The 24,465-nt window shown below is 50.3% G+C and overlaps 8 protein-coding genes across 8 annotated transcripts; 2 read left to right on the top strand and 6 right to left on the bottom strand.

Moving 5' to 3' along the window:
* Nucleotides 1-764: 764 nt before the first annotated feature.
* On the bottom strand, nt 765-4,089 carry N7510_000097 (NRPS-like protein biosynthetic cluster; the record flags this gene model as incomplete). Its single annotated transcript, XM_056972027.1, has 4 exons — nt 765-1,169; nt 1,251-3,433; nt 3,485-3,746; nt 3,799-4,089. 4 exons carry the CDS (start codon nt 4,087-4,089, stop codon nt 765-767), a joined length of 3,141 nt encoding a protein of 1,046 aa, XP_056837144.1.
* A 4,190-nt stretch (nt 4,090-8,279) lies between these two features.
* On the bottom strand, nt 8,280-9,689 carry N7510_000096 (uncharacterized protein; the record flags this gene model as incomplete). Its single annotated transcript, XM_056972026.1, has 4 exons — nt 8,280-8,586; nt 8,892-9,009; nt 9,073-9,499; nt 9,528-9,689. 4 exons carry the CDS (start codon nt 9,687-9,689, stop codon nt 8,280-8,282), a joined length of 1,014 nt encoding a protein of 337 aa, XP_056837143.1.
* Nucleotides 9,690-11,049: 1,360 nt separating this feature from the next.
* N7510_000095 (mismatch-specific DNA-glycosylase) lies at nt 11,050-12,096 on the bottom strand (the record flags this gene model as incomplete). Its single annotated transcript, XM_056972025.1, has 1 exon — nt 11,050-12,096. One exon carries the CDS (start codon nt 12,094-12,096, stop codon nt 11,050-11,052), a length of 1,047 nt encoding a protein of 348 aa, XP_056837142.1.
* Nucleotides 12,097-13,609: 1,513 nt separating this feature from the next.
* On the bottom strand, nt 13,610-15,004 carry N7510_000094 (thiolase family protein; the record flags this gene model as incomplete). The annotated part of the gene is made up of 3 exons (XM_056972024.1): nt 13,610-13,810; nt 13,863-14,807; nt 14,858-15,004. 3 exons carry the CDS (start codon nt 15,002-15,004, stop codon nt 13,610-13,612), a joined length of 1,293 nt encoding a protein of 430 aa, XP_056837141.1.
* Nucleotides 15,005-15,446: 442 nt separating this feature from the next.
* On the bottom strand, nt 15,447-17,104 carry N7510_000093 (putative aromatic-L-amino-acid decarboxylase; the record flags this gene model as incomplete). The annotated part of the gene is made up of 3 exons (XM_056972023.1): nt 15,447-16,020; nt 16,069-16,999; nt 17,056-17,104. The coding sequence occupies 3 exons, from the start codon at nt 17,102-17,104 to the stop codon at nt 15,447-15,449; spliced, it is 1,554 nt and encodes a 517-aa protein (XP_056837140.1).
* Nucleotides 17,105-17,814: 710 nt separating this feature from the next.
* Nucleotides 17,815-21,079, top strand: N7510_000092 (putative NAD+ kinase; the record flags this gene model as incomplete). Its single annotated transcript, XM_056972022.1, has 14 exons — nt 17,815-17,839; nt 17,906-17,993; nt 18,056-18,127; nt 18,182-18,215; nt 18,269-18,479; nt 18,528-18,619; nt 18,672-18,806; nt 18,853-18,879; nt 18,933-19,012; nt 19,322-19,358; nt 19,416-19,460; nt 19,515-20,526; nt 20,583-20,859; nt 20,923-21,079. 14 exons carry the CDS (start codon nt 17,815-17,817, stop codon nt 21,077-21,079), a joined length of 2,292 nt encoding a protein of 763 aa, XP_056837139.1.
* Nucleotides 21,080-21,322: 243 nt separating this feature from the next.
* Nucleotides 21,323-22,911, top strand: N7510_000091 (uncharacterized protein; the record flags this gene model as incomplete). The annotated part of the gene is made up of 4 exons (XM_056972021.1): nt 21,323-21,482; nt 21,535-21,638; nt 21,687-21,758; nt 21,814-22,911. 4 exons carry the CDS (start codon nt 21,323-21,325, stop codon nt 22,909-22,911), a joined length of 1,434 nt encoding a protein of 477 aa, XP_056837138.1.
* A 337-nt stretch (nt 22,912-23,248) lies between these two features.
* N7510_000090 (gluconokinase) lies at nt 23,249-24,016 on the bottom strand (the record flags this gene model as incomplete). The annotated part of the gene is made up of 2 exons (XM_056972020.1): nt 23,249-23,695; nt 23,768-24,016. The coding sequence occupies 2 exons, from the start codon at nt 24,014-24,016 to the stop codon at nt 23,249-23,251; spliced, it is 696 nt and encodes a 231-aa protein (XP_056837137.1).
* Between the last annotated feature and the right edge of the window lie 449 nt (nt 24,017-24,465).

Here is a 24,465-nt window from a genome sequence, read left to right as displayed (position 1 = left end):
TGTCTGCCATTGCCTGATACATGTGCTACTGGAAAGTGCTCTGGATAATAGCCCCGATTTCTTCGAGCTTAGATATTTGCAAATATTAACTGACGTTGTCTTTAATGGCAAATCATAAGAACAAACATCAATAAAGTGATAATAGCATAAAGTCGGTATAAAAAGTGAGCAATCAGGTAATTTCAACTATAAGCGTCCACGAGGAAGTGACCGGAGGTTTAATGTGGAGAGATCAAAAGATGTTTCTGACCAGTCAATGTTGGTCATGATCAAACTTCACATTGAGACGCAGGATCAAGGGAAGATTATCCTAACAGCAATAGCGAATTCACAATGCTGTTACGATATTCGGTCGAGAAAATTGGCGGACTAGATACATATCATCGAGTAGCTAAGCTGCTTTGGGCATCAGTATAGAAACGAGAGGGAACAGAGTATAGCGATCGTATCTGTTCTTTAAGAGATAAAACAGCGCAGTAAACGAACTCTCCTAGAGGGAATTTCATCTATACAATACTTAAAATATTACAGAAGCGAAGAGAACATGAAGCTGATCGGCTGTGCTCTGACAATAAGTTCCTAAGTATAGAAGTAGCTATTCCCTAAAGGTGGGGGTAGCAGTGGATAGCAACCCTCCAACCTCCCGCCGGAATAAAATAACGCAGGGAAGAAACTTTAATTTCAATATTCGGGTTCGGAGAACAATCAAGAAGCGTAGGTCATCCTACCAATTTCAAATCACTGTATCATAACGTGACAATAAACTAGCTATCTCGCCGAAAGCCCCATTGCCCCAGCCAATTCGTGATCATTTGCTTCGAGATTGGCTGCAGGTTAACCATAGTTGGACTTTTCTGCATGGCGTTTCGCACGTCGACACCGGCAACTGGTATATTGGGTAATAATAGCCCGCGAAAGAAGTCCAATAACTTAATTGCAGGCATTTGTTGAAGGTCTTCTTCGGTTGGGTCAGAAACACTCTCGAGATCACAGATCCAATCAGAGGCGGCGACCGTGGTGACACTCAGTTTGGACTGAACACAAGGCAGGAGCGACTCCCAGGATGTTTTGTTGGGATTAACGAGATGGAAACAAGCGGCGGAAGCTGAGCTGCTTTGAGTACCAAGACGACTGTGTATGATTTCCATAACAATCTCTGCAAGGGAATCCTGTGGATACGAGGCGTGAGACATTCAGTAGCTATTTAATGACCAAAAGAGCCGACTCTTGGGATGAGGATACGAACATACCACAGGAATCCAGTCTAGCTTGTTCGCACCCAGACTCGTCGGAATCTTTCCAATTCTCTCTGATGTTGTGATGAGACTTGGAAACCATTCATTTCGGTTCCATATCCCTTCAGACCTCGTAGGTCCGCAAATTTGGCCCACTCGTAGAATAGTCGTTTGCACGCCCACTGTTTTGGAGGCTTCGTAGCAAAGCCGTTCAGCGATGTGCTTAGACTCGGCATAGCCTAGCTTCATAACAATATCAGGGTTCTCAATCACATCTTCTGGTGCTGAGGGACGCCCCATGGCTGGATCCCAACCATGTATGGTGCTTATAGAAGAAACAAAGAAAAGATGTGAGCACCATTCACCGAGCAGGCTGAATGCAAGGAGGTCCCGAACACTCTTGATCAGATTTTCGAAAGAGTCAACCCTTCGATTGAAATCAAGTCTCCAAGCATTATGAATCGTTATGTCAACAGTACCAAGAAGGGTGTTGTATTTTGATTCAGAGAGACCTAATTTGTCGTCTCCAAACACAGCCTTGACAAATTCAACTTGCTCGTCACTTTGCCAGAGCTTGAGGCCTCTCTCTTCATGAATCTGCCTTTGTCTAGTTTCAGCATCATGTGACCGATTAAGGCAGTAGATCTTTGCGACGGTGTGGTCGCTAAGCAACTGATTCAGTATATAGCTTCCCAGAGAACCAGTGGAGCCTGTGAGCAGGACTACATGCTGATTTCTCTCCTTTTTCTCCGTCGGGAATGGAGTTTTTGAACGAAGACTGTCACGGTATTTCTGGATAGTATTGTTGATCCTTTTGTCCCGCAAGGTCTTTGTGTCGGTCTGGATACCCTGCAGTCGGTCTGTAACGTATTGAGTCAGGCTCACAATGGTCGGGTGAGCGTAAATATCTTGCATATTTATGGATAGGCCCCAATCTGGATTTTTCAATGTTATCGCGCTGCTCAACGTGTTTGCAAGGAACACGGTTTGCAGAGAGTCAAAACCAGTGTTATACAAGTCGTCAGTATCGCGAACGTTTCTGTTTTCCAGTTGATTGTGAACAGCCTGGCGAATGAAGGCTGTGATACTGGCCAAAGACCCCTCGTCCGGGCATTCCAAGTGCTTCTTATGAAAGTCTCTGTATAAAGCCTGAATCAAATCTTCATACTCGTTTTGAACTAATCGGCGTTGGGTAGTCCCTTTGGGCGTGATTTTGAATGGCTTGTTCTCAGCTGCCAATCCAATCTTACCTCGCATGACCCGTGCATAAGTTGGGGCTCCATCATTGGCCTCTCTTATTTTTGGCCAGATTTCGTCCAGAAATGCGGAATCAGACGAGAAATTTCTCGAGTACCATAACTCCCAGTTTGGTTCAATCAACAGAGCAGATTGGAATCTACCTTGACCAATAATAAGTGCCCTCGAAACAAGTGGGTGAGCCTCTATTGCCTTCTCCATCTGGACGGGATTAAATTTCTCGCCATTGCTGAGAACAATGATGTCGTCTGAGCGGCCACAATACCTCCATAAATGCTTTTTTGTAGGGTGTTCGATGTAAAGATCTTTGGTCCTGTACTCCAGCAGGCTCGGAAATGTATGAAATATCCCATTTACCTCGCGATTGTCGCCTCGCCGAACAACAAGTTCATGCAAATTGTCTGAGACCGAATCCATATAGATGTTGAAATTCGGTGCCCATTCAAAGTATGACCAATCAGCTTCATCAACAGGCTGCATTGATAATAACACACCCATCTCCGTAGATCCGATGACCGAGTTGAGCTTGACTTTCTCGTAAAGCATATCTCCTACTTCGGGAGATAGAGGCGCTCCACCAAAGTAGAGGTTCTCCAATCGAGTCAAGGTCTTCAGTCCAAGATCTGAACTGCAGATATTCTCAATTAAGGACGGGGGAAGGGCAGCCGAGACAAGGCGTAATTTCCTTAATGTTTCGACCACAAGGTCACCCGATAATGGCTTACTTGGTGGTGAAGCAAACGGCAATTCAGCGAATATCGCTTGAATGAAAAAGAAAAAGCCCATTAGGTGATAAAATGGGGTAACTGTTAAAATTGCATCTCCTGCAAGCAGAGTACTGCAAGGTATCCCTGGAAGCCGACCGTTCGGAAGAGGAAATACATTGACACTGTCGATCGTGGCAAAGAACCCGTGAGTCATAAATATAGGCTTGGGAAGACCTAAAAATTATGAATTCACTCTGGCACTGTTAATTAGCATTGAATACTAACCTGTTGTTCCAGATGTGTGCATAATCAAGACAATACGATCCTGTTCTTCACGAAATGATCTGATATAAGAGTAGGGGGACGCTTGCTTCTCCCACAACTCATTCAAAGAGGGTATTTCGACAACATCCACCTTTGAAACAAGTCTGCCAATGGCTGGAAATTGTTCTTTAAATCCAGTGGAATGCAGAACTCCTTTGGTATTCGTTTCTTTCAAAAGATGTAGTAACGCCTCGTCAGAATTCTTTGTTGAAGGAAGAAAAAGCTATTTAGAAATTCGTTAAGAGTTCTGATAAGTACTAGAACATATAACATACCCTGTAGCCGGTTTTATTGCAGGAGAGAAAAAGAATAAGGTATCGGATGTCATTTGTGCCCAGATAGGCTAGTGTCTGGTCATCCCCACAACCGAGAGTCCTCGCTATCCACCACGACATCTGGTCCACCGCTCTAGCGATATCTTCAAAGGAGACATCTTGAAATCCCTCTTGAGAGCTTTCACTATTGGGAATAATACAGAACTTCTGATTTGGATGTTCTCTTGCCTGTTCATCCACGACTGAAGCCAACAATCGCTTGCCAATCTCAGGTTTGTGGAAATGATCCATTTGCGAGGGTGGGTTATCAGTCAATGTATTTGGAGAGATTGGGGTTCATGCGGATTGCAATCGCTTCGTTGCATCAAAGGAACGCAGGATCAGGGCTTTATATATGTAGAAAATATTACCAATATTTTGTGTCTAGATTGTGATGTCAGATGATTTGGCCCAATTGTGTCTGTTCGCCCACTTTTTTCCCATGGAACATGATTCATTATTACAGCATCGTAGACAATATGTAGATATTCCTCTTTTTCCCTCACTATCTGAAATCCTCGGGTATTCTTTTCGGCCTAAGGTCGGACCGACTCCGATCAATGCATTTCCCATGACCCAATTGTACTGACTGCCTCTCACTCGGACTTACTTTACGTTTAAGAACCGCCTTTGACAATTGACACAAGACATAGAGTGTTGTAGATAACTAGAGACTCTTCCTCTGTCTCTATTTCCTTTTCTCAAATTGGATCTCCCGTCAACCATAGCTCTCAAATTGAATTCTTTGTTCGTTTTTGTTCTTGACCTGGCCCCCGGTCACACAGGATGCCCCAGAGACCATTAAGAAAAATTCGGCTTCGAGTAACAGCCACATCAACATTTTTGAACCGAATAAAATACTAGAATAGGTTATTGTGACTAGCTAGCTTAATCTAAAACTTTCTCCGAACCTCTCCGAACCTCTCCGAACCGTCTCCGTACCGTCTCCGTACCGGCCCCGATATACCGGCGGATGGACAAAGTTATTAGGCCGCTCACCGGGATAATAACCGCACCCAGCAACCAACTTTTTGATTGGTTAGACAGGATCTACGTACCGTTTGACAAACTCAACTTAAAATTCAAGCCGGTTTACCCAACTAATATTGAGAGGAGATTAGGTAGTACGTTCCAGATCTTAGCATGATTTTTCCCCGGATGAAGACCTTCAATTGATATTAGCTTTTGACTAATTCCATTGGTTTTGCCTTTCTCAACTGCAGACAACCGTTTCCAATGCGACTTCCAGCTGTAGATTCATTTCGTTGTATATATTGAGTCTATTCTCGTCCCAGGGTTTATCGTGGGCCCACGGTGCCTTCATCTCCGATGTGCTTCATTTCCGTGATCCTACTTTCAGTCACTCGGTCACGTGGAAGATGGATGTTGGGGAAAGAGAAAAATTGCTGGCCTTCGATTAATTTCTACAGCGATAGCGTACATGATAAGCGTGTGAGAAGGACAAGCGAGTGAGACCGCCCAATACTCCATACTAAGTACCATATTTTGCATCTTCGTATCTTCACGCTAACGGGTTATTTCGTCTAAATTATTAGTTTCTTTGTTCTTTATGATGTAGATAATATGTTGTTACAGATTTAGGAAAATTAACTCAAAGTGGTGTGTATTTTGGTTGAAAAGCAACTGTATACAAAATCCGAACCACCATCTCCATAGATGTTTTCAAATTTCTTCAGCACTCCCTAATTGTGATATTTAATATAGGATTGTGATAAGAATTTTGCATGTTCAATCATTGCTGAGATATAAACTTGTAAAAAAGGCACTTAATATAGGGGTTTGAGGTATCTCACTCTTGTCTGTCTCACTCGCTTATCGTGTACGCGATCTCGCCCGTCGGCGTAGTAGTGAAATTGGTGTAGTCGGTACCGGCGACCGGCAAGGCTCGGAAAGTCTCGGACGGCTGTGGACGTGTAGAGTCCATGATGAGGATGACAGTTGGAATTTCACACGATCAAAGTCGCTGGGTCTACCCTGCTGGACGGTGATAGTTGCCCACAAGCTGGATCTATCCTTCTGAACGATGGCAGTGGCCCCAGTTATCGCTGTGTCTCTTCTGCCGGACGGTGGCAGTGGCCCAGTCGTTGCTGGGTCTGAGAAGGTGTCTAAAATTTGACGAATCGCACAGATGGCGAGATTTTGATGAAAACGTAACCCTGTGGGTTGAATTTTCAGGAGCGATGGACAGTGAGCTTCTGAATGCTCATGTGGATTTTTGAAGTATTTGATGAAGATTAGGCGGAGAAAAAAGAGATCAAAATGATGATAGACTTGCACAGGTCCTGCAGCAGGATCCCGACCCCGTCTGGTCTAAAAAGGAACCAAAACGAGAGCCGGGCTCATAACCTGATGGCGGTGAGACTCAGAGAAAGTCGAAGAGCCAACGCAGAGACCTGATCATGGAGATCATGAAGGAGAGGAAACGAACGGAGTGAGTTGTATTGACTGAGTGATCTCCCAAAAGGGAAATCCTATCTATCTACGGCGGTGGCCGCCGACACCTCAGGCAGCCACCTGATCAATTTCTGCGGTAGAAAGACATGAGGCCTCGATGAAGGCCAAAATTTAGACCTTTCCAAGGGGCTCCGAAGACGAGCGAAACGAGTGAAAATACAGAGTACTTGACTAGCCGCTACAAAGCCCTCAATTGGATAGGGGTCGAAGCGGAGGGAAGAGAAGGGGGAGGTGCGAAAGGTGGTGATATGGTACCTAGATCTACTTGAGAAAATTACTACAACAGGCTAGAGCTACGTGCTAGTATGAAACACAATCAACATCGACTCGCATAAGGATTCTGCAAAGCAATGGATACTACGATATAGTTGATACACTGACTTGAATCATTGGCAGCCCTTTTGCTGAGGGAAGTCTAGAGGTTCGAGGCCTCAGTTAAACTCGGGTGGGGCGAATATAACCCGCAAGATCATCCAGTATATCCTAAAGTCAACCTTCTTTCTGCTACTTGGTTTCAAAGCGCAATCTTACTCATCATGGGAACAGTCTATACAAATCATGTCGGACTTGCACCTCGAAACCCATCCCTCGTACAGTAGTTTCACATTTGCTCAAACCACACCCTACCTTGCCCTTCTTGGAGACATTGGGCATATTGCCAACGACGATCTATTCTCCTTCCTTGAGACTCAACTGAATCGCTACTCGGCTGTTTTCTTTCTCCTGGGTGCATGAACCGTACCACCTTTCGTTCAGAATCGCCAAGCTCAAGATACGTGCTTTCAAGAAAAGGTGAAAAAAATATCTATTATGGGCAATTTTGTATTTCTCGACCAAACAAGATACGATATCAACGATAACCTCACAATTTTGGGTTGCACCTTGTTCTCGCACATCTCCCCGCAGCAGGAATTTGCGGTGGAGAGTCGCATGATGGACTTCAAGGATATTCTGAGATGGACAGTAGATGACCACAATGCTGCGCATCAGTCTGATCTCGCTTGGCTTAATGATCAAGTTTCGACGATAGCCAAGCATGAACCTCGCCGAAGGGTCATAATTTTCACCCACCATAGCCCGAGCATGGATTCGCGATGCACAGACCCAAAGCATGCTACCAGTGTCGTGTCTACGGGCTTTGCTATAGATTTAAGTGAGGTCTGCTGGATCGCCCCAACAGTTGCGGCCTGGGCTTTTGGCCATACTCACTTCAATCGTGGCTTTACAGATGAAGGGGGCAAATCTCTTCTATCAAACCAGAAAGGCTATTGTTTGATTCCGGCGAGGAACTTTAACTCTGCGCATGTGTTTACTCTTGGAGAACGAGTAGAAGCGATCTAATACAGTTATTTAGACTTAGTGAGGCTTAAGGCAACTCCAGTACCCTAAGCAGATAGGTAAAGGGGACAATGGCGTAGAAGCCCCAGACATAGCTCGCCAAACCGGCCATCCCATTAAAATGGTCGGCAAATGGTCGGCAATCAAGGGATGCGGGAATAATCGAGGCAGCTGAGGTTTGTGCTGCTAGGGCCCGATCGGATGTGCGTACTCAACAGAACAGTTCATAGTTTCTGTGACCGGGCAGTCAGGTCGGAAGAGAAAACAACGAAAGCGACGGTATTCAGTCTGAGTACTATAGTCGACGGGACTTCCAAGTCAGAGAAGGGAAAGAAGAAGAAGAAGAGAAATCAAGAGAGTCTCAACTATCTACAGAATCCATATCGCGCGCCAGGCACGGTCTTGGTGTGCGCACCCTTCTTCTTCGTTTGTATTGCGCCTTCCTTTTCCTCTTCCTCTTCCCTATCCGTCTACTTTGAACAAGTTGATGAAGCTGCCCAGAACCCGATTATCGCTGTTTGTTTCGGTAAACCCTAAGGCAACCACTAGAGTGCTCCCTTTTCATGTAAACATGTCTTCAATTCTAAAATTATTCAAATAAATCACCATTACCAAAGACCGAAGGAAGCCTACCAACGAGGATTGCTATACCCTGTTGTCGCTATATTTTCAGGGCGTCGTATTTGTCCCAATGCATGGTTTTCAGCCTCGTCTGCTCCGCCCAAGATGCTATCCTGGCTACCAACAGCTGTGAATTGCGACTTATCTCTGCGATGATATCCAACAGTCCTTTTTCCGGTACTCCAATTGGTCTTCTGGGCGCTATCCTTGTAGCGATCTGCGGAACTTCTAAAAGCCCGCTTTCCAAACATCATTTCGAGAATTGGCTGTAGTGTTGGAATACAGGACGCCAGGATGTTCACGTTTGCCTCGACACTGAAAGTAGTGTTAGCAAAACAACACCCAAACTGCCTAAGAAAAGCTGAAATGATACATACCTTGTCCAAATCACAAGGTCTGCTGTACGGTCTGTAATAAATCATGGTTAATACTGTTTATCTAACTCCTTTTCATTGGTACAAGCCAACTCACAAGTAGCATCTTGAGGATCGGCAAGGCCAGGAAGCTGGCAGCATTTAATAACAGACATTGCGGCAGACCTGGATATCATTTTCTCATATTAGTATTCATAACGCGGCCAATAATCTTATGTAAGGGAGAGATCATATAGCCATGCTTACAGTGCTGCCATCCCTAGTGCTGCGCATAAAGCCAGCCTCTTTCGCAGAGACATCTTCAGTTTGAGCACAACCAGCGCAGGATACAGCCCAAGCACCACATCAGAAAATGCAGAGAGAGCTACACCGGGACATCCAAAGTTAAGTTTTGAATCATAAAGAGGGTGACTAGGGTACGACTTACATCCATTGAATATGGAATAGTTGACAAGAATCCATGGATTGCGGCATTTGGCACCTTGCTTTTGTAGTTCTGGTTTCCATTGTGCCTCGGGAGGGTCACACATTGTCCAGATTATGACGACTGTAATGCAAGACACCACGAACACCGTAACTGTTAACCCCCACAGCATGACTCGATGGGATTTTTTCATCTGGAAGAGTCGATCCAATAATGCCACAATAGCGAGCTTCGGGAGGCAAAAGGACATGATACCGAACATAAAATCGACATTGTTCAGAAGGAGAATGTGATCGATGTTGTGGGGACTAATCATGTCTGCATGTTGACCATATCCAAGGGAGACGTTGACAGTAGTCACAGCCGTAAATGCAGTAGTAGAAAGCTTTGAGACCGCGAGCGTGAGTATTTGCACAAAGTTTTGACAGACCTTTTAAAGAGGACATGTTGAAACATACCACTGAAGCCAAAATCAACCAGTCGTCTAAACCTGTGTTGCGCAATATCCTTATTCGAATGAAAAGTCGAATTATGACCACCACCAAGGTAAGAGCGGTTAGCGACCAGAACACGGCTAGGATTCGAGGACCTTTGTTCTGCTGTGCATATTCGATGGACATAATAGCGAGGGGTGTGAGAGCACGAGAGGAAGAGAATCACGACGCAATGTTGGCACTGAATGTATCACAGCATATAAGACGTTAGGACATCTGAAGTTGACGGGACCCTAAAGTGTTGGCGAGTGAGAAACGTGAAGTTAATGGGCGAGCCCGAAGATTACGTACAGCTTATAGAGTTATCCAGAAATAAAGCTTTGGACTTTGTCTCGTATCGAGAGTTTAGCCATGTATTTGAACTGGGAGACTAAATCAAGTGACGGTGGCTAACTACAGATCCATTCCTTCATAGGGTAAACAGTGATATTTTGGGTGTCCAAGCTCAAACTCTAGGCTGATGATAGGCAGTGCGCAGCCACTGGCCCCCAATTACCCCCCAATTAGGTTGGTCCTTTGATAGGACTCATTCTCAGGAAGTAATTCGCGGAGCAAATCTAGGCAATGATAGTCATACGCTACAAGAATTCCCGGATCCCCGAGGTCTCATCGTGCGATTTTGCCCTAGATCCACTATGATGTCGGTCCAAGATTCGCCCTGTCATTATACGAAACCGGATTAAAGCACTTTCCTCACAAATTGCAGAATGTACGTATAAGTAGCTTCAGCGCTGCTGCCAGAATGATTTTGCTTAGTGTTCCAATGCTGCTATCGCTTTTTTTCTTCTTTTTCTTGCGTGCATGTTCTTGTCCGGTTCCGCCGAGCGAGTCTAAAAGCGCCTTGTGCACTGGCAATTATTACGAGAATCTTTCCGACTGCTTGGAGTGGACACTCACCACCGATTATATACGATTATTAAGACCAGATTACCTCTTTTTTAGTCATTATTTAGCCTCAGTTTCATAGCAAGCGCAATGTTCTGCCGTGGGGGCCAGGTACTCCACGTGCCGGTGCGGCACATGACGTTGCTGTTTGACTAAGGGACTAGCAGGAAAGTGAGCCCACTTCATTATTATTGCAGTTTAATGCTAGTTGCCTCTGATAGGCCACCTTTTTTCACCGCATTCCCATACTACGCCCAGAATCATCGGCCCGCGCCTGATCATTGTGCTGTAGGTGGCACTAGTTAGTAGTAAACATATATATGGATGTACATTGCGTGTACTCAACGAGAATGTGATCCCTGAGTCTGGTGCTCATTATGAAACCACTAGTCTTGATTTCGTTATGATGGCAGGTGGCTTGCACTGAAAGGAATTGAAACACTTTGATTGGGTGTGTTGGCTTGGAAATCATCATATGCACAGCCTGGAAAGGTGTAGAGAGCTTAACTGACTATCAACTAGCTGACGGTGGGTATTGTTGTTGCAGATTCACTAAGAATAAGAACTTGAATCTTACTACGTATCCGTAATCCCTTTTGCCTTACCCTATCTGATGGGCAGTTTCTTGAACAGCAGTAGAAGACAATGTCCTCTCTACTCTGCGCCTCGTAACCCAGCTCCCAAGCTCGGCCCAAATAGCTTCTTTCTCAGCTGGTCTCATCCCCGCCGCCAGTCCACTGGTCGTCGTAGCCACAAAAACGGGCGCACCCCTCCAATCCGAACCAGAAACGCATCCCATATTCTCGGAGATGCCTTGCCATCCATATCGAAATTCCTCCTTACGGATAGGTCTCCCATGGCGAACCCTCCACACCGCCTCCCAAATACTTTTTCCAACAAGGCACACAGCCTCAGGTTTTTGCATAGCAATCTTAGCTTCTAGCACAGGGACGCCAGCATCCATCTCCGCCCGGCTGAGCATGCTTGCGTCCCGCGTGGGTCGTTCCACGATATTCGTGTTGCCCACGCTGTACAGCTCGGGTAGTTTGTATGTGTCGGATGGTGGGTGTCGGATACTGGTTATCCCCGATGAATGCAGGAGTTTCCAGAATAGATTGGAAGGGTGGGCGTAGGCGTACCCTGTTACTCCAGTTAGGAGGCCTGGGTTTACGCCTACGAGAAGGAGGATTAGGTTCGGGGGAATCGAGTCACGAAGGAGGGAGGGTGGCCTTGAAGGCATGGGTGGCGTTTCTGTTTGAGAGGCTCGTTTGCGTTTGCTCGGTGTTTGCTTCCGAGAGATTGTTGTTGATGGGGGAGAGACTGGAATGGATGAGCTAGAACGCGAGCGTGTCAGGCGTGACGATGAGATGGTGGATTTGGTCGGGGAAGGAGTCGGCGTCTTTGCGACGGCTCGTCGGCGCTTCGGACTCGCGCTCACGGTGGCTGTTCCGCTTGGAATTACGGGTTGGGACTCGACGGCGGTGATGCTTCGCTTTAGGCCCGGTGTCGAGCAACCGGGCACAATGTTTGTCAAGCTGCTGGAGGTGCTGCTGTCATGGAGGTATTGATTCAAACTGCCGTGGAAGCTTGTTATCTTGTTGATGGGCACATCATATCCCGTATCGTCTTCTTCTGCGCACGAAGGCATCTCGACTTTGTGCTGCAAGCTAGCATGCGTTGAAGTCAGTTGCAGCTGTTAATTTGGTGTTGTTTCATTCCAGTAGCATTAGACTGCCTCCTTAGCCGTTTTAGGGCAGAATGACCGGGTTGATTGGAGTTGAAGATCGGTTGAACCAGAAGGGGTTCTCGCAAGATTATTGATTCTCATCACGTGCTTGTATTCAGGCCTTGCGAATTAGGCATTAATAAATGTAAAGTAAACAAGTAGTAGCGGTCCTACACCAGGTGATTCGCAACAGGAACCAACGCCGCCCCGTGACTTGACGATTTGCTGAGTCCATCAAGATGGTATCGAGAGTTGAGCACTGTTCCTTGCTGGGCCTTGGGTATAGTTGGTACGATCTGTTTCACATCATCGCTTTTCAATGGAGAGTGGACTTACATCAGCGAGTAGAAGGGTGAAAATCCCTGCAATAACACCATCACCCATACGCTTGTTTTTGTCCTTGATATCCTCGCTGAGAGAACGAATGATCAACCCCCGAAGTGGAGAAAGGTCTTTGACAAAATACTGGATTGGGGGTCACTTCCGGTCCGATTCATACGATGGCTGAGACTCATGCAGATTATGCGAAGTTGTACATAATCGGGGCGCTTATATCCTATTGGTACCATCGAGTCTGAGACTGGATAAACTCACCCTACTGGGCCAAATTCCAGGACATTCAGTAAGTCACGGTATATGCAGATGTTATCTGTTCTTGAAATCAGTGTGTGTTAAGTCTTACGATGAGTACGTACAGTAACTGATAGAATCCATAATCGCATGGAGGGTGGTCTTCAGCTCCGAGCTAGGAATGGCCGCATCCTTGAAGATCGTGAGCATAGTCGTCTCTTGCTCCTGACTCTTCGTGGCGCTAGATATACCCTCCTTCGGCGAGCTTGCGTTCTATAGTGCACCTTTTCGAGAGACTTTTTCCTTTGGGAGACTATTGTGCTTCCAAACTCAGGAGTTCACCTGGCCTGGTGTGAGCCATTTTAATTTGTGTGGTTTCGTTTCGCCGTATCCCGGACATTCGATGCCAGACGACGCACATCGCTTACACCCCCAGAAAGTTCAAAGCCACAGACCAAGTTCCGTCCAAAGCATTCCCAGCAGTGACGCTTTCGACTCTGACCTTTAAGACCCTGCCCCTTTTGAGGGTTCGCTATTTGGTCCGTCGCTCTCGTGTCCTCCGCCATCTGTGGAATTTGGTCTTCGGCAATTCTCTGGCTAATCCATAATGTTTCGATTCAAGCGACCAGCTGATATAGTGCTTTCCCAGCGTGATAAGAACTAGTTCGAAGTGGGAGAAGGATGAGAGTCATTGGTCAGTCGGGGCCAAAAGTGTTTACACACTGCGCTTAGCTCCCAAACACAGACGTCATAAGAGGCTGATCCTCTAGCTGTCTACTATTTTGTCTATATTGTGCTTGTGGGTACAATAAAAGGGTTGATTGCATGGTTCACATTGTTTATACAAGGGTATCGGACTGTATACTTAGTTGACTCGATCCAACTTCTGCACCACCATGGCAGTGGCAGCACCTCCGCCATTGCAGATGGCGGCGACACCGTACTCGCCGGGTTGCAGCTGGTGAAGTAGAGTGACGAGGATACGGGACCCAGAGCTCCCGAGGGCGTGGCCAAGAGAAATCGCGCCTCCCAGCATGTTAACCTTGGCATTTTCAAGACCGAGAATCTGTACGATGTTGTCAGCAATGAATCTATAATCGGTTTGGTACTCAACTGACCTTCTCATTGGCCTTAATCACCGCCGCAAAGGCTTCATTGAACTCCCACACGGCAACCTGGTCCTTGGTGATACCAGCACGTTCCAGTGCAATAGGGACTGCCTTTGCAGGAGCCACGGGGAAGTCGACAGGGTCGATGGCAGCGTCCGCTGAGGACACGATGCGGGCCAGCGCGCGGTTACCCTGGCCGAACTCACGAGCCAATTCCTTGTTGCCCAGGATCAGGGCGGATGCGCCGTCGTTCATGGTAGACGCGTTACCAGCGGTGACGGTACCCGTGCCATCGCGCAGGAATGCGGGCTTTAAGCTCGCCATCTTATCGATGCGGAGGTTCTCGTAGCCCTCGTCTCGCTCGATGACAAGATCTCCTTTCTTGCTCTTGACCGTGACCGGCGCGATCTCGTCCGCGAACTTGTTCTCCTTCCAGGCCTGCTGGGCTCGCTGATACGACTGGATGGCGTACTGGTCTTGGTCCTCGCGTGAAATCTCGTATTTCTTGGCCGTCTGTTCGGCGCAGATACCCATGTGAAACTTGTTGTAAACATCCCAGAGACCGTCCTTAATCAAGCCGTCCTCTAGCTTAATCTCCCCAAACGGAGGCAGCTGGCTAGAGCGGGGCATATAGTAGGGTACGCGAGTCATGTTCTCCATGCCACCCGCGACCTGGGCCTCTGCCAATCCCAGCTGGATATTCTGTGCAGCCAGCGCCACCGCCTTCAAACCCGAGGCACAGACCTTGTTGACGGTCATGGACTCAACGGTCGAAGGCAACCCCGCGAACATGGAGGCTTGACGAGCCGGCGCCTGGCCCACAGCGCCTTGCAAGACATTTCCCATATATACATCGGTGATCTTGTCGATCGGGACCTTTGATTTACCCAGGGCCGACTTGATGGCGACGGCACCCAGTTCGGGTGCCGAGACGGAGGCGAATGAACCGTTGAACTAGACGGGCGGTCAGTACAGGTCCGGCTGAGCCTTGTAGATCTGCTTACCTTGCCAGTCGGTGTTCGCGATGCGCTCAGAATGTACGCATCTTGGATTTCCTTCAGCGTCGGGCGTGCGGAGCTAAACTGGCGCTGGAGTGTGGGGACGGCCTGCCTGGAGAGGCGGGCAGGAAGACGTGTGGACGGAGCGAGCATCATGGGGGAGATGTGAGATGATCCAGGAGGAAGGAAGAAAGAAAAAACAGAGGAAGAGGGGGGATTATAGGAGAAGATGAGAGAGTGGGTAGAGGAAGAACAAGGAGAGAGAGAGAGTTCTCAGCAGTATGTCTGGCGTCGCCGCAACAAGCCGCTTATCGCCGCCCTGGGCGGGCCGAGGCAAAGTGATTGTGCTATGAGAGATCCCGACCGTGCAAGATCCACCACCGGGACTGTATAACATTTTGCAGAATAACTAAATGATGTTGTAGTTGACGACGGACTAATTGATCTAATAATAATAATAATTCTAGGTGAAGAGAACAACGGGTACACCGTGAGTGGGGATTGGTGATGCAGAGAGAGCCGGCCTAGCTGAGGGCGCCTGGTCGGGAGGTAATCAAAACCAACTACTACATATAAGCATGGCCTATGCCAGGCTCTATTTCTGCTGCAACACCTCCTCCGTGGTGCGAACGACGATATCAAATGCGTTCCGGACGTATGACTCCTCAGCCATCGGATTGGCGCTCACGACCCGAATGACATATATTCCCGCAATGACCGTCGAGGTGATGAAGATCTCCCCCCTTGAGTTGATCAGCTCGTATACCTTCTTCGAGAGCCCGTCGGCGACCGCGTCTGCGGTGCATGCGGCAACACCGTCCGTCGACCCGTCCGCCCCATTTGCGGATGCATGAGGGTTCTTGACTCGGAAAACGGTCAGACAGAAGGCGGGTTTGGTGACAATCTCAAACAGGTCGGACCGGCTGCGAACCAGGTCCGCAAAAATATTTCCAAACCCGATGGTCTTCCGGATATGGGCCTTCAGACCATTCAGGCCGTAACTGCGAATGACAAACCAGATCTTCAGCGCGCGGAATCGTCGTCCGAGGGAGATCGACCAGTTACGGTAGTCGATCACAGTCCCCATGTCCGAGTAGGGATTGCGCAGGTAGGTCGGAGTAATGTCGAGGGCATTGGTCAGGTCCAGTCGATTCCGGACAAAGAGAACACTGGGGAGTATAAGCTGGCGGCCGATAATGAGACATCACTCTGCATACCTTGCATCAAAGTTGACGAGCAGCCATTTGTGCATGTTCATATTGAAACTGTCCACGCCCTCCGCAAATTCCTTCGCAATGTACTGCCACTCATCGGCCACAAGCGCGGCACCCGCATAGGCAGCGTCGACGTGCACCCAGATCCGCTGCCACGCCGGCTTCTCTTGGAGAACAGCCTTGATCTCAGCGAAGCGATCCAAACCGCACGTATTGGTAGTGCCAAAGGTCATCGTCAAGTGATAAGGCGTCAAGCCGTCCTTGTCGCACTTCTCCAGGACTTCCCGTAGGCGCGAACCCGTCATGCCCATATCGTCTTCCAACCGCGCAGTTACACTCCGGAAGCGCGTTCCAGCGATCAGTGCACCCTTTGCTGCGCTGCTATGGGTTTGATCACTCGCAATTGCAACGAGTCGGGGCTGAAGATCCATCTTGCGTTCCTCGTATTCTGCGGTGCCTTCCTTGAAGCCTTCCGCCAAGACCATCTCCCGGACGCGCCTTTCCCGCGCAGCGACTATGATCGTGGCGATAGCGTCGCTTGCACTGTTCTGAATCACTCCGCCTCCATTGTTCTCGGATGTGCTGAGGAAGCACCCGGGCAATCCAAGAGCCTTGGCAACCCAGTCCATGACAATGGTCTCCATCTCCGTACAGGCCGGCGAGCACAACCAGTTGAATGCCGGCGCCGTAAATGTGGCCGAGTACATCTCGCCTAAAATACTGGGGTAGGTCACGCTGGCCGGATAGTACGCCATGAAGTTCGGGGACTGCCAATGTGTTAATCCGGGTTTGATTTTGTCATCGACATCTTTCTGGATCTGTGCCCATTCTTCCGGCTCTGTGGGAGGGTTTTCGGGGATGAGAGGGCGAAGATAGCCCGGTTCCACGGCGGGCACGACCCGCCGCTCGGGGACGGAGTCGAAGTAATTGACGACTGAGTTGGGGGTCAGAATATACGGATATCAATTGGGATCCAGGGACATAACACACTGTCATCGATGGCAGAGTGGGCTGCATCCCGAAACTGTTGGCGGTCCATTCTTCCCGTGCGGTGGAATGGATCGGAGTCCTGAGGGGCTAATCCGAGAGCGGGTGGACGGATTGTCGCGATAGAAGCCTCTGGCGACTCGATGGGAGCAGAATCAGTATCTGAAGGTGTCTGAAAGGCCAACCGGCAAATAATTAAGCGTCAACGGAAGGGCGTGTCGTCGGAGGTAATTCCGCGCTTCCGAGTTCCGTTCTTGGAGAAAAGAGAGGGGGAACTGTGGGTCTGGCGGTGTCTACAGATTGCACTTCACCACTCTATAGATCGGAACACGCCCGGTCATCCCTCAAGGACCACTTCGGAACAAGCCCGTTGACCAATTGCCCATCATCTGGGCGGTCTCACTTTATCTTTAGGTGTACATCAACCACAAACGGCCCAACATATCTCGCTCTTCCACACAGAGGCACAGAACGGTAACCATCATGTCGTCGTCCCTGTACGAATCACAGAAGAGGATCAGTCGGCCCGGCAAGGAAGGATGTCAAGCCCGAGCCCAATGAATCAAGCATTCACCAATCTCGAGAGTCGGAGCGTGAGTGGATCTGGAATAACCTTCCGCCGAATGACGTTGCTCTGGATTGCAAATCATCCATCCCATCCGTTTCCCTCCCCGCACGGTGATTCTTACTCCGGTGATGAGTATCGCACGCGTGGTCCGCTCATCGCTTGCATCTCGTTCGTTCAAACCACACGTCAGAACCATGCATATTCACTCGATCCCTATGTGTAGGTAGGACCTCGGCCGTGGACGCGGGCGCCCGTTGTTGACTATTTGTGTTCCTGGCCGTGTAGGGACCGGGAAGGGCAACAATTATGCCTACCTGGTCGTAGATGAGCCGACGAAGCAATCTGTGATTATTGATCCGGCCAATCCGCCCGAGTCAGTGATCCATCTTCGGCTCGATGCCTCCGCCGACAAGACTAATCAAACTCGCAATGCAGGGTGGTCCCGGTGCTGAAGTCCATGATCGATCAAGGCGAGATCCAGCTGACGTCAATTGTGAATACCCACCAGTATGTCTGGACCTGGAGCTAGGCGGGACCAGTCACTAACACATCGGGAGCCAGCCACTGGGATCATGCGGGGGGCAACAATGACATGGTCGGTCTTGCTCCCTCGGGTGGCGCATGAAATGGACTGACCGGCGGGAATAGCTCAAACAATTCGGCAAAATCCCCGTCATTGGGGGCAAGGAGTGCCAGTCCGTAACCCAGACCCCCCAGCACGGCGAGGAATTCAAGATCGGAGAGCGCATCTCGGTCAAGGCGCTCCACACTCCATGCCATACGCAGGACAGTATCTGCTATTACATGCAAGACGGGTCCCAACGGGTAGTCTTCACGGGAGACACTTTATTCATTGCGGGTATGTCTGCTTCGTGCCCACCGGGGATACTCGTCTAAGATGGTCTAGGGTGCGGCCGGTTCTTCGAAGGCAATGCGGCAGAGATGCACAAGGCATTGAATGAGACTCTGGCTGCTCTGCCGGACGATACCCGGGTCTACGTAAGTTGTTCGCCGCCGCGTCTGATCGACCGCCCGTGCTCACGCCTTCTAGCCCGGCCACGAGTACACCAAGCAGAACGTGAAGTTCTGCATGACCGTCTCCCAAACGGAGCCGATCCAGAAGCTCCAGGCCTTTGCAGAGAAAAACCAGCAGACCCAGGGGAAATTCACGATCGGCGATGAGAAGGTGAGTGCTCCCCTGTTGGATCTTGTTCCGGCTAACCGACGCGTAGCTTCACAATGTGTTTATGCGTGTCCACGTAAGTCCCCGCTTCATCCTGACGGTCTACGCCCGATGCTCATGATTGTACAGGACCCGGAGATCCAGAAAGCGACAGGGAAGACGCAGCCTGTGGACGTGATGACTGCTCTGCGGGAGATGAAGAACGCCATGTAGACGATGACGCCCATTCTCAGACTGTAGTTATCGCAATTGAACACTAGGCTATCATTGAATGATCCAACCCACTCTCGCTATTTAGGCCGACCGACCGAACTACACCTCATCCCGGTTCTCTCTGCCCGTGCCTGATCGTAATCACAATAACCACTGCGTCGTCGCGTACACACCAGTCAATGATGACGTCATATCCACCCACACTTCTTCCTTAGCCGCCTGCAACTCCCTCCCCAGTCCCTCCCCACCCCACCATGACCGGAACACGCCCAGCGTAAGATTTGAACACTGATCGCGATGGAAAGTCAGGAGCAGGGACCCTCCCTGCCCACGGTGGACGATGTATGTGGCGAACCCCAGCGCGCATCCCCCGGGAACTAGCTGATCACGGCATCCTAGAGCTACGGAGGGTTGAGCGACTCCGACACTCAGAACCACCTGGAGGTATCGATCCCTTACTCAATGGCAGGATCCAACTGACGTTCCATGTCACCTTAGGTCGTCTTCTACCCCGACTCCAACCATCGCCGCAAATCATCCCTCGTGACGATGGAAAAGCCCAGGATGCGAACCCACACCGACGAGAATGATAAGACAACCGCCTGTTACGTTCATTCTCTCATCGCGGGCGAATGGGCCACGCCGCCACACAACCTCAGAGACACCGAGAATGTCGTCCATGAGGCGCAGAATGAGGACGAGCCCGTCGCCCTGGTCAAGCCGCCGCTCGAAGAGGGCGCGCGGGTCTCAGTGACCGACGTCGGCGACCCACGGACCCTGAAGCCGGCCCCGAGTATCGTCCAATCGAGACACCTAACGAAACGGCAGCTGTCGGACATGGCCTGGAACGTGCGCACGCTATCGAAGAAGCTAGGCAGCATCAAGCTCAAGCTCACCGTCAAGAATGTCTTTGTCGTGTGCAAGGCGCACGACGAGTCGTTGGTCAGTCTGACGAGGAAACTGACGCGGTGGCTATTGTCTCACGAGCGCGAGACGCCGTACATCGTCTATGTCGAGCAACGGCTACAAACGCATCCGGATTTTGGGGAGCTACAGCTCCTGCAGGAGGAGCCGTCGGCCAAGGGCCGGCTCAAGTACTGGGATCCCCAACTCGCCCAGAGCCAACCGCATCTTTTTGATTTTGTCATCACCCTCGGAGGGGATGGGACGGTTCTCTATACCAGTTGGCTCTTCCAGCGAATCGTGCCGCCCGTGCTTTCCTTCGCGCTGGGATCATTGGGGTTCCTCACGAACTTTGACTTTGCAGACTACCAGCGGACAATCGAGACTGCCTTCCGCGATGGGGTAGTGGTCAGTCTGCGTTTACGCTTCGAATGCACCATCATGAGAAGCAAAGCGCGGTTGAAAGACCCGCACTCGAGGGAATTGACCAGTCGGGATCTCGTAGAGGAATTGATTGGAGAAGAAGGCGAGGATACCTTGACGCATACCCCCGATCGAGTCTATGAGATATTGAACGATGTGGTCCTAGATCGTGGACCTAACCCCAGTATGTCTCTCTCCCCAAGCCTTCTCGGACGACTACTAACCGCTCTTCTGCCTAAGCCATGTCGCAAATTGAATTGTTTGGCGACGACGAACACTTCACGACTCTCCTCGCAGATGGAATCTGCATTGCTACACCGACGGGATCAACCGCTTACAATCTTGCTGCCGGGGGTTCGCTCTCTCACCCGGAGAACCCGGTCATCCTCGTTACGGCCATCTGCGCGCATACACTGTCCTTTCGGCCGATTATCCTACCAGACACCATCGTCCTGCGCATGGGTGTGCCCTACGATGCTCGGACTAGTTCATGGGCTAGTTTCGATGGTCGTGAGAAGTGAGCATCCCCCCCCACTATCCCTGGAGTAGATTGAGATTGAGGTTAACTTGGGACTCTCAGGGTCGAATTACACCCCGGCGACTACGTAACCGTGTCGGCCTCCCGCTATCCCTTCGCTAACGTGTTACCGCCCGGTCGGCGGGGCGATGATTGGGTGCATAGCATCTCCAAAACGCTGAATTGGAATTCGCGGCAGAAGCAGAAAGTATTCAAATAAAATTTGATTCTTTGGTCGAGACCACAGAATAGCCTCCCGGATGTAAGGAATAGATTTATATACCTACAGAAATATTTCTCTAGTATAAGTAATAGGCATGCATGATCTTGTTGCCCCCAAATTCAGGCATCAATACTGTCCGCGGTCAACCGGCCCTCGGCTAGAAGCGGTTGTCGTTCTCCCCAGAATAAATGCCTGCGGCCCTGCTGTTTCTCCTTTGTTAATGTCCTCAGCTGTTTGACCATGAGCCTCTTGCGCAGTCGAGGTGCCATTGCCCATGTCCTGTCTTCCAGCAGGCCCCGGATCCCTCGGCGCTCGCCCCCCTTCCTCCCGTGTCGGCACTTCCACGCCGGTGCCCCGCTGTGGGGGATCAGATCTCAGATCTTGAAAGATGTTGGGGAAGGTGAGTTGGTTCTGTCTCAATGAATTGCCGATGCTAATGAGTGTCGTCCCAGGTATCACCGAGGTCCAAATCATCCAGTGGTATGTCGAGGAAGGGGCGCACATCGAGGAATGGAAACCTCTATGCCAGTATCAATCAGACAAGGCCGTGGACGATGTGAGTATCTTGTGAGGGATACCTATACCGTTTGCTAATGGGGCGCAGATTACATCTAGGTACGAAGGCGTGATCAAGAAACTTCATTTTGAGACCGATGATACTGTCCCCACCGGGAAGGTACAGTTTGACATAGCACTATGATCGGTGGACCCCCTGCTGACAGTGTGGCCAGGCACTTTGTGATATCGAAGTCGACGATTCCAAGTATGCCGATGATAATCCGCCGCACGAGCCCAGAGCAGACACGGCGGAGTCGACACCCGCAGCAGATGTAGTGGCCGCGATACAAGCCGCAGAGTCTTCGCTGCCTGCAACTCTAGAACGCGAAACTTTGATAATAGAAAAGGAACCGTCTCGGTCGAAGCATGCATCTCTCGCGACTCCCGCCGTCCGCGGGCTCTTGAAGAGCCATGACATCAACATCCTCGATATATCCGGCACAGGCAAAGACGGCCGCGTACTGAAAGAAGACGTCCTGAACTTCGTGGCCGCAAAGGATTCTCCTGCAGCTGCAGCACCGCCAACGGTGGTGCAGCCGGTCCCAGCCCCAGACACGCGACAAACGGAGTCCGTGGTCAATTTGACCCCGATCCAATCCCAGATGTTCAAGACCATGACCCGGTCGGTGAACACGCCACACTTTCTGTACGCAGACGAGCTGCGCGTCGATGAGATCTCTGCCATCCGCAAAAAGCTCGCCAACGACGCCCGTGACCCCAAGAAGATCACCTTCCTGTCCTTCGTCGTGAAAGCCGTATCCTTGGCTCTGAACGAGTATCCCCTTCTTAACGCCCGGATAGACTCGAGCGTCCCCGAGAAACCCAAGCTTGTCATGCGCGCGAAGCACAATATCGGAATTGCAATGGATACACCACAGGGCCTGATCGTCCCGAACATCAAAGATGTCGCGGGTCGATCCATAGCCGACATTGCCGCCGAGATCTCGCGGCTCAGCGCACTCGGCAAGAGTGGGAAACTGACCCCCGCTGATCTGAGTGGCGGCACCATCACCGTCTCGAATATTGGTAACATCGGCGGCACGTACGTGGCCCCGGTCATTGTGCCGACGGAGGTGGCTATTCTGGGTGTGGGCCGCGCACGTACCCTTCCAGTGTTTGACCCGACGGGCCAGGTTGTTGCCAGTGAGCAGGTGAATTTCAGCTGGAGCGCGGATCACCGGGTTGTGGATGGTGCGACGATGGCAAGGATGGGCAACCGAGTGCGTGAGCTGATTGAGGTGCCCGAACTCATGCTGCTGAATCTGCGGTAGATCGCATAGAAAAGGCGGCCGTATAGATAGACTCAATCCAATGACCTCGCTGTTGCGGGCACTACATCTCACATCCTCCATGTGTAGAAAAAGAAAAATGCTCTGGCATTTCACCCCGAAGTATTGGGGTATTGTGATCTGCTCGCTACAGACACCAGAAAGGACCGGGCAAGTAACGAAAACACCTGATCGAGAATAGACTAGACATGAGAAATCTCCAGGAACCGTCCTTTGCCAAAAACCGTCCCTCACAAGTTATACAACATGCGACAAAAAGAAACAACACCAGGCTCCAGATGCATATCCAACGAAAACACACAACCCCCGCCCAAAAAGGTCACACATACTCCGCCAGCTTCGCGGTCACCGCATCATGAACACGCTTCTGCACCTCCTCCGGGGGTCCCTGCACATTGATGGTAATCGCATCCCATTCATCCTTGGGCTCCTCGAGAGTCGCGAGCTGTGAGCGAACCATGCCACTCTTCATATAGTGTTGCTGGCGCGCGCGCACCCGCGCCATCAGTACGTCCTCGTCGAGCTGGAGATAGATGAAATGAATCTGGACGGAGGGCGAACCATATGCGGCGACGCGCATGACGTCGCGATATTTCTGCTTGAGCGCTGAGCATGCCACGACCACTCCGGCAGGGTTGTTCCGTTCGGGAGACGGGGCGAGGACGTCGATGGCGGCTTTGCGCAGGGCGATGAGCCAGTCCCAGCGGTCTTCGTCGGTGAGGGGAGTGCCACGCCCCATTTTTTCTTTGTTGAGTTGTGGGTGATACTGTCAAGTCAGTCCCGTTAGCCCTTGTCTTCCGGTTTAAAGTCCACGGGACGGGGAAGGAGGGGATGGTACATCGTCGCCCTCGAGGAAGGGAACCCCCAATTCCTGCCGTAATCCCTCTCCCACGGTGCTTTTCCCACACCCGGCGGGCCCGGTCACGATCCAAATGTGTTGGAGCATCGGCTTGGTCGATTTCTCCGCGCAGCCCGTTGCCGACGGGGCCGTGGATGACCCGGCGTTAAGGGCGGGCATGACGTGCGTGATTGGCGGATCTACAATGGCAGGCGTAAACCGGGGCTGAGGCCGGTCGCCCACGAGCATGCTGGAGGATGAAGGGATGGATTTTGCGAAATCGACAGGGAGCGGTCTCTTTTACAGGGGTACCGGGGAATAAAGAGCGTGGGATGGCCGTGTATGACGCGCTGGTGATACACAGAAACAGCAGTAGTTTGAGAGGGCTCTGTCTGGCGGTCTGAGAGTCAATCGGAAAGCGAGCAGGCAACACAGGGACGAGGAGTTGCGCGAGAACAGCGAGCGAGTCTGTACAATAAGAATTATAAGAATCATCAAACACCGAAAGGAAAAGCAAGGTCGTGGGGGAGTCAATAGCCGAGTGGGGGTCTGTCTATACCTAGGCACAACTTCTTGGTGCTTAGTGTTGGATGATGTCAACTCACAATTACTGTACCGAAACCAGGAAGACCCCCACGCTATGCCTATTGGGGAGAACCCACAGTCGGAATTAACATCCGACCGCGGGCACAAGTGGT

This window comes from Penicillium lagena, assembly GCF_028827675.1.
Source record: "Penicillium lagena strain IBT 129212 chromosome Unknown utg000001l_segment0_segment0, whole genome shotgun sequence".
Classification (NCBI taxonomy): Eukaryota; Fungi; Ascomycota; class Eurotiomycetes; order Eurotiales; family Aspergillaceae; genus Penicillium; species Penicillium lagena.
The sequence above is the reverse complement of the archived record's forward strand: the minus strand, read 5'-3'. Positions and strand labels throughout refer to the sequence as shown.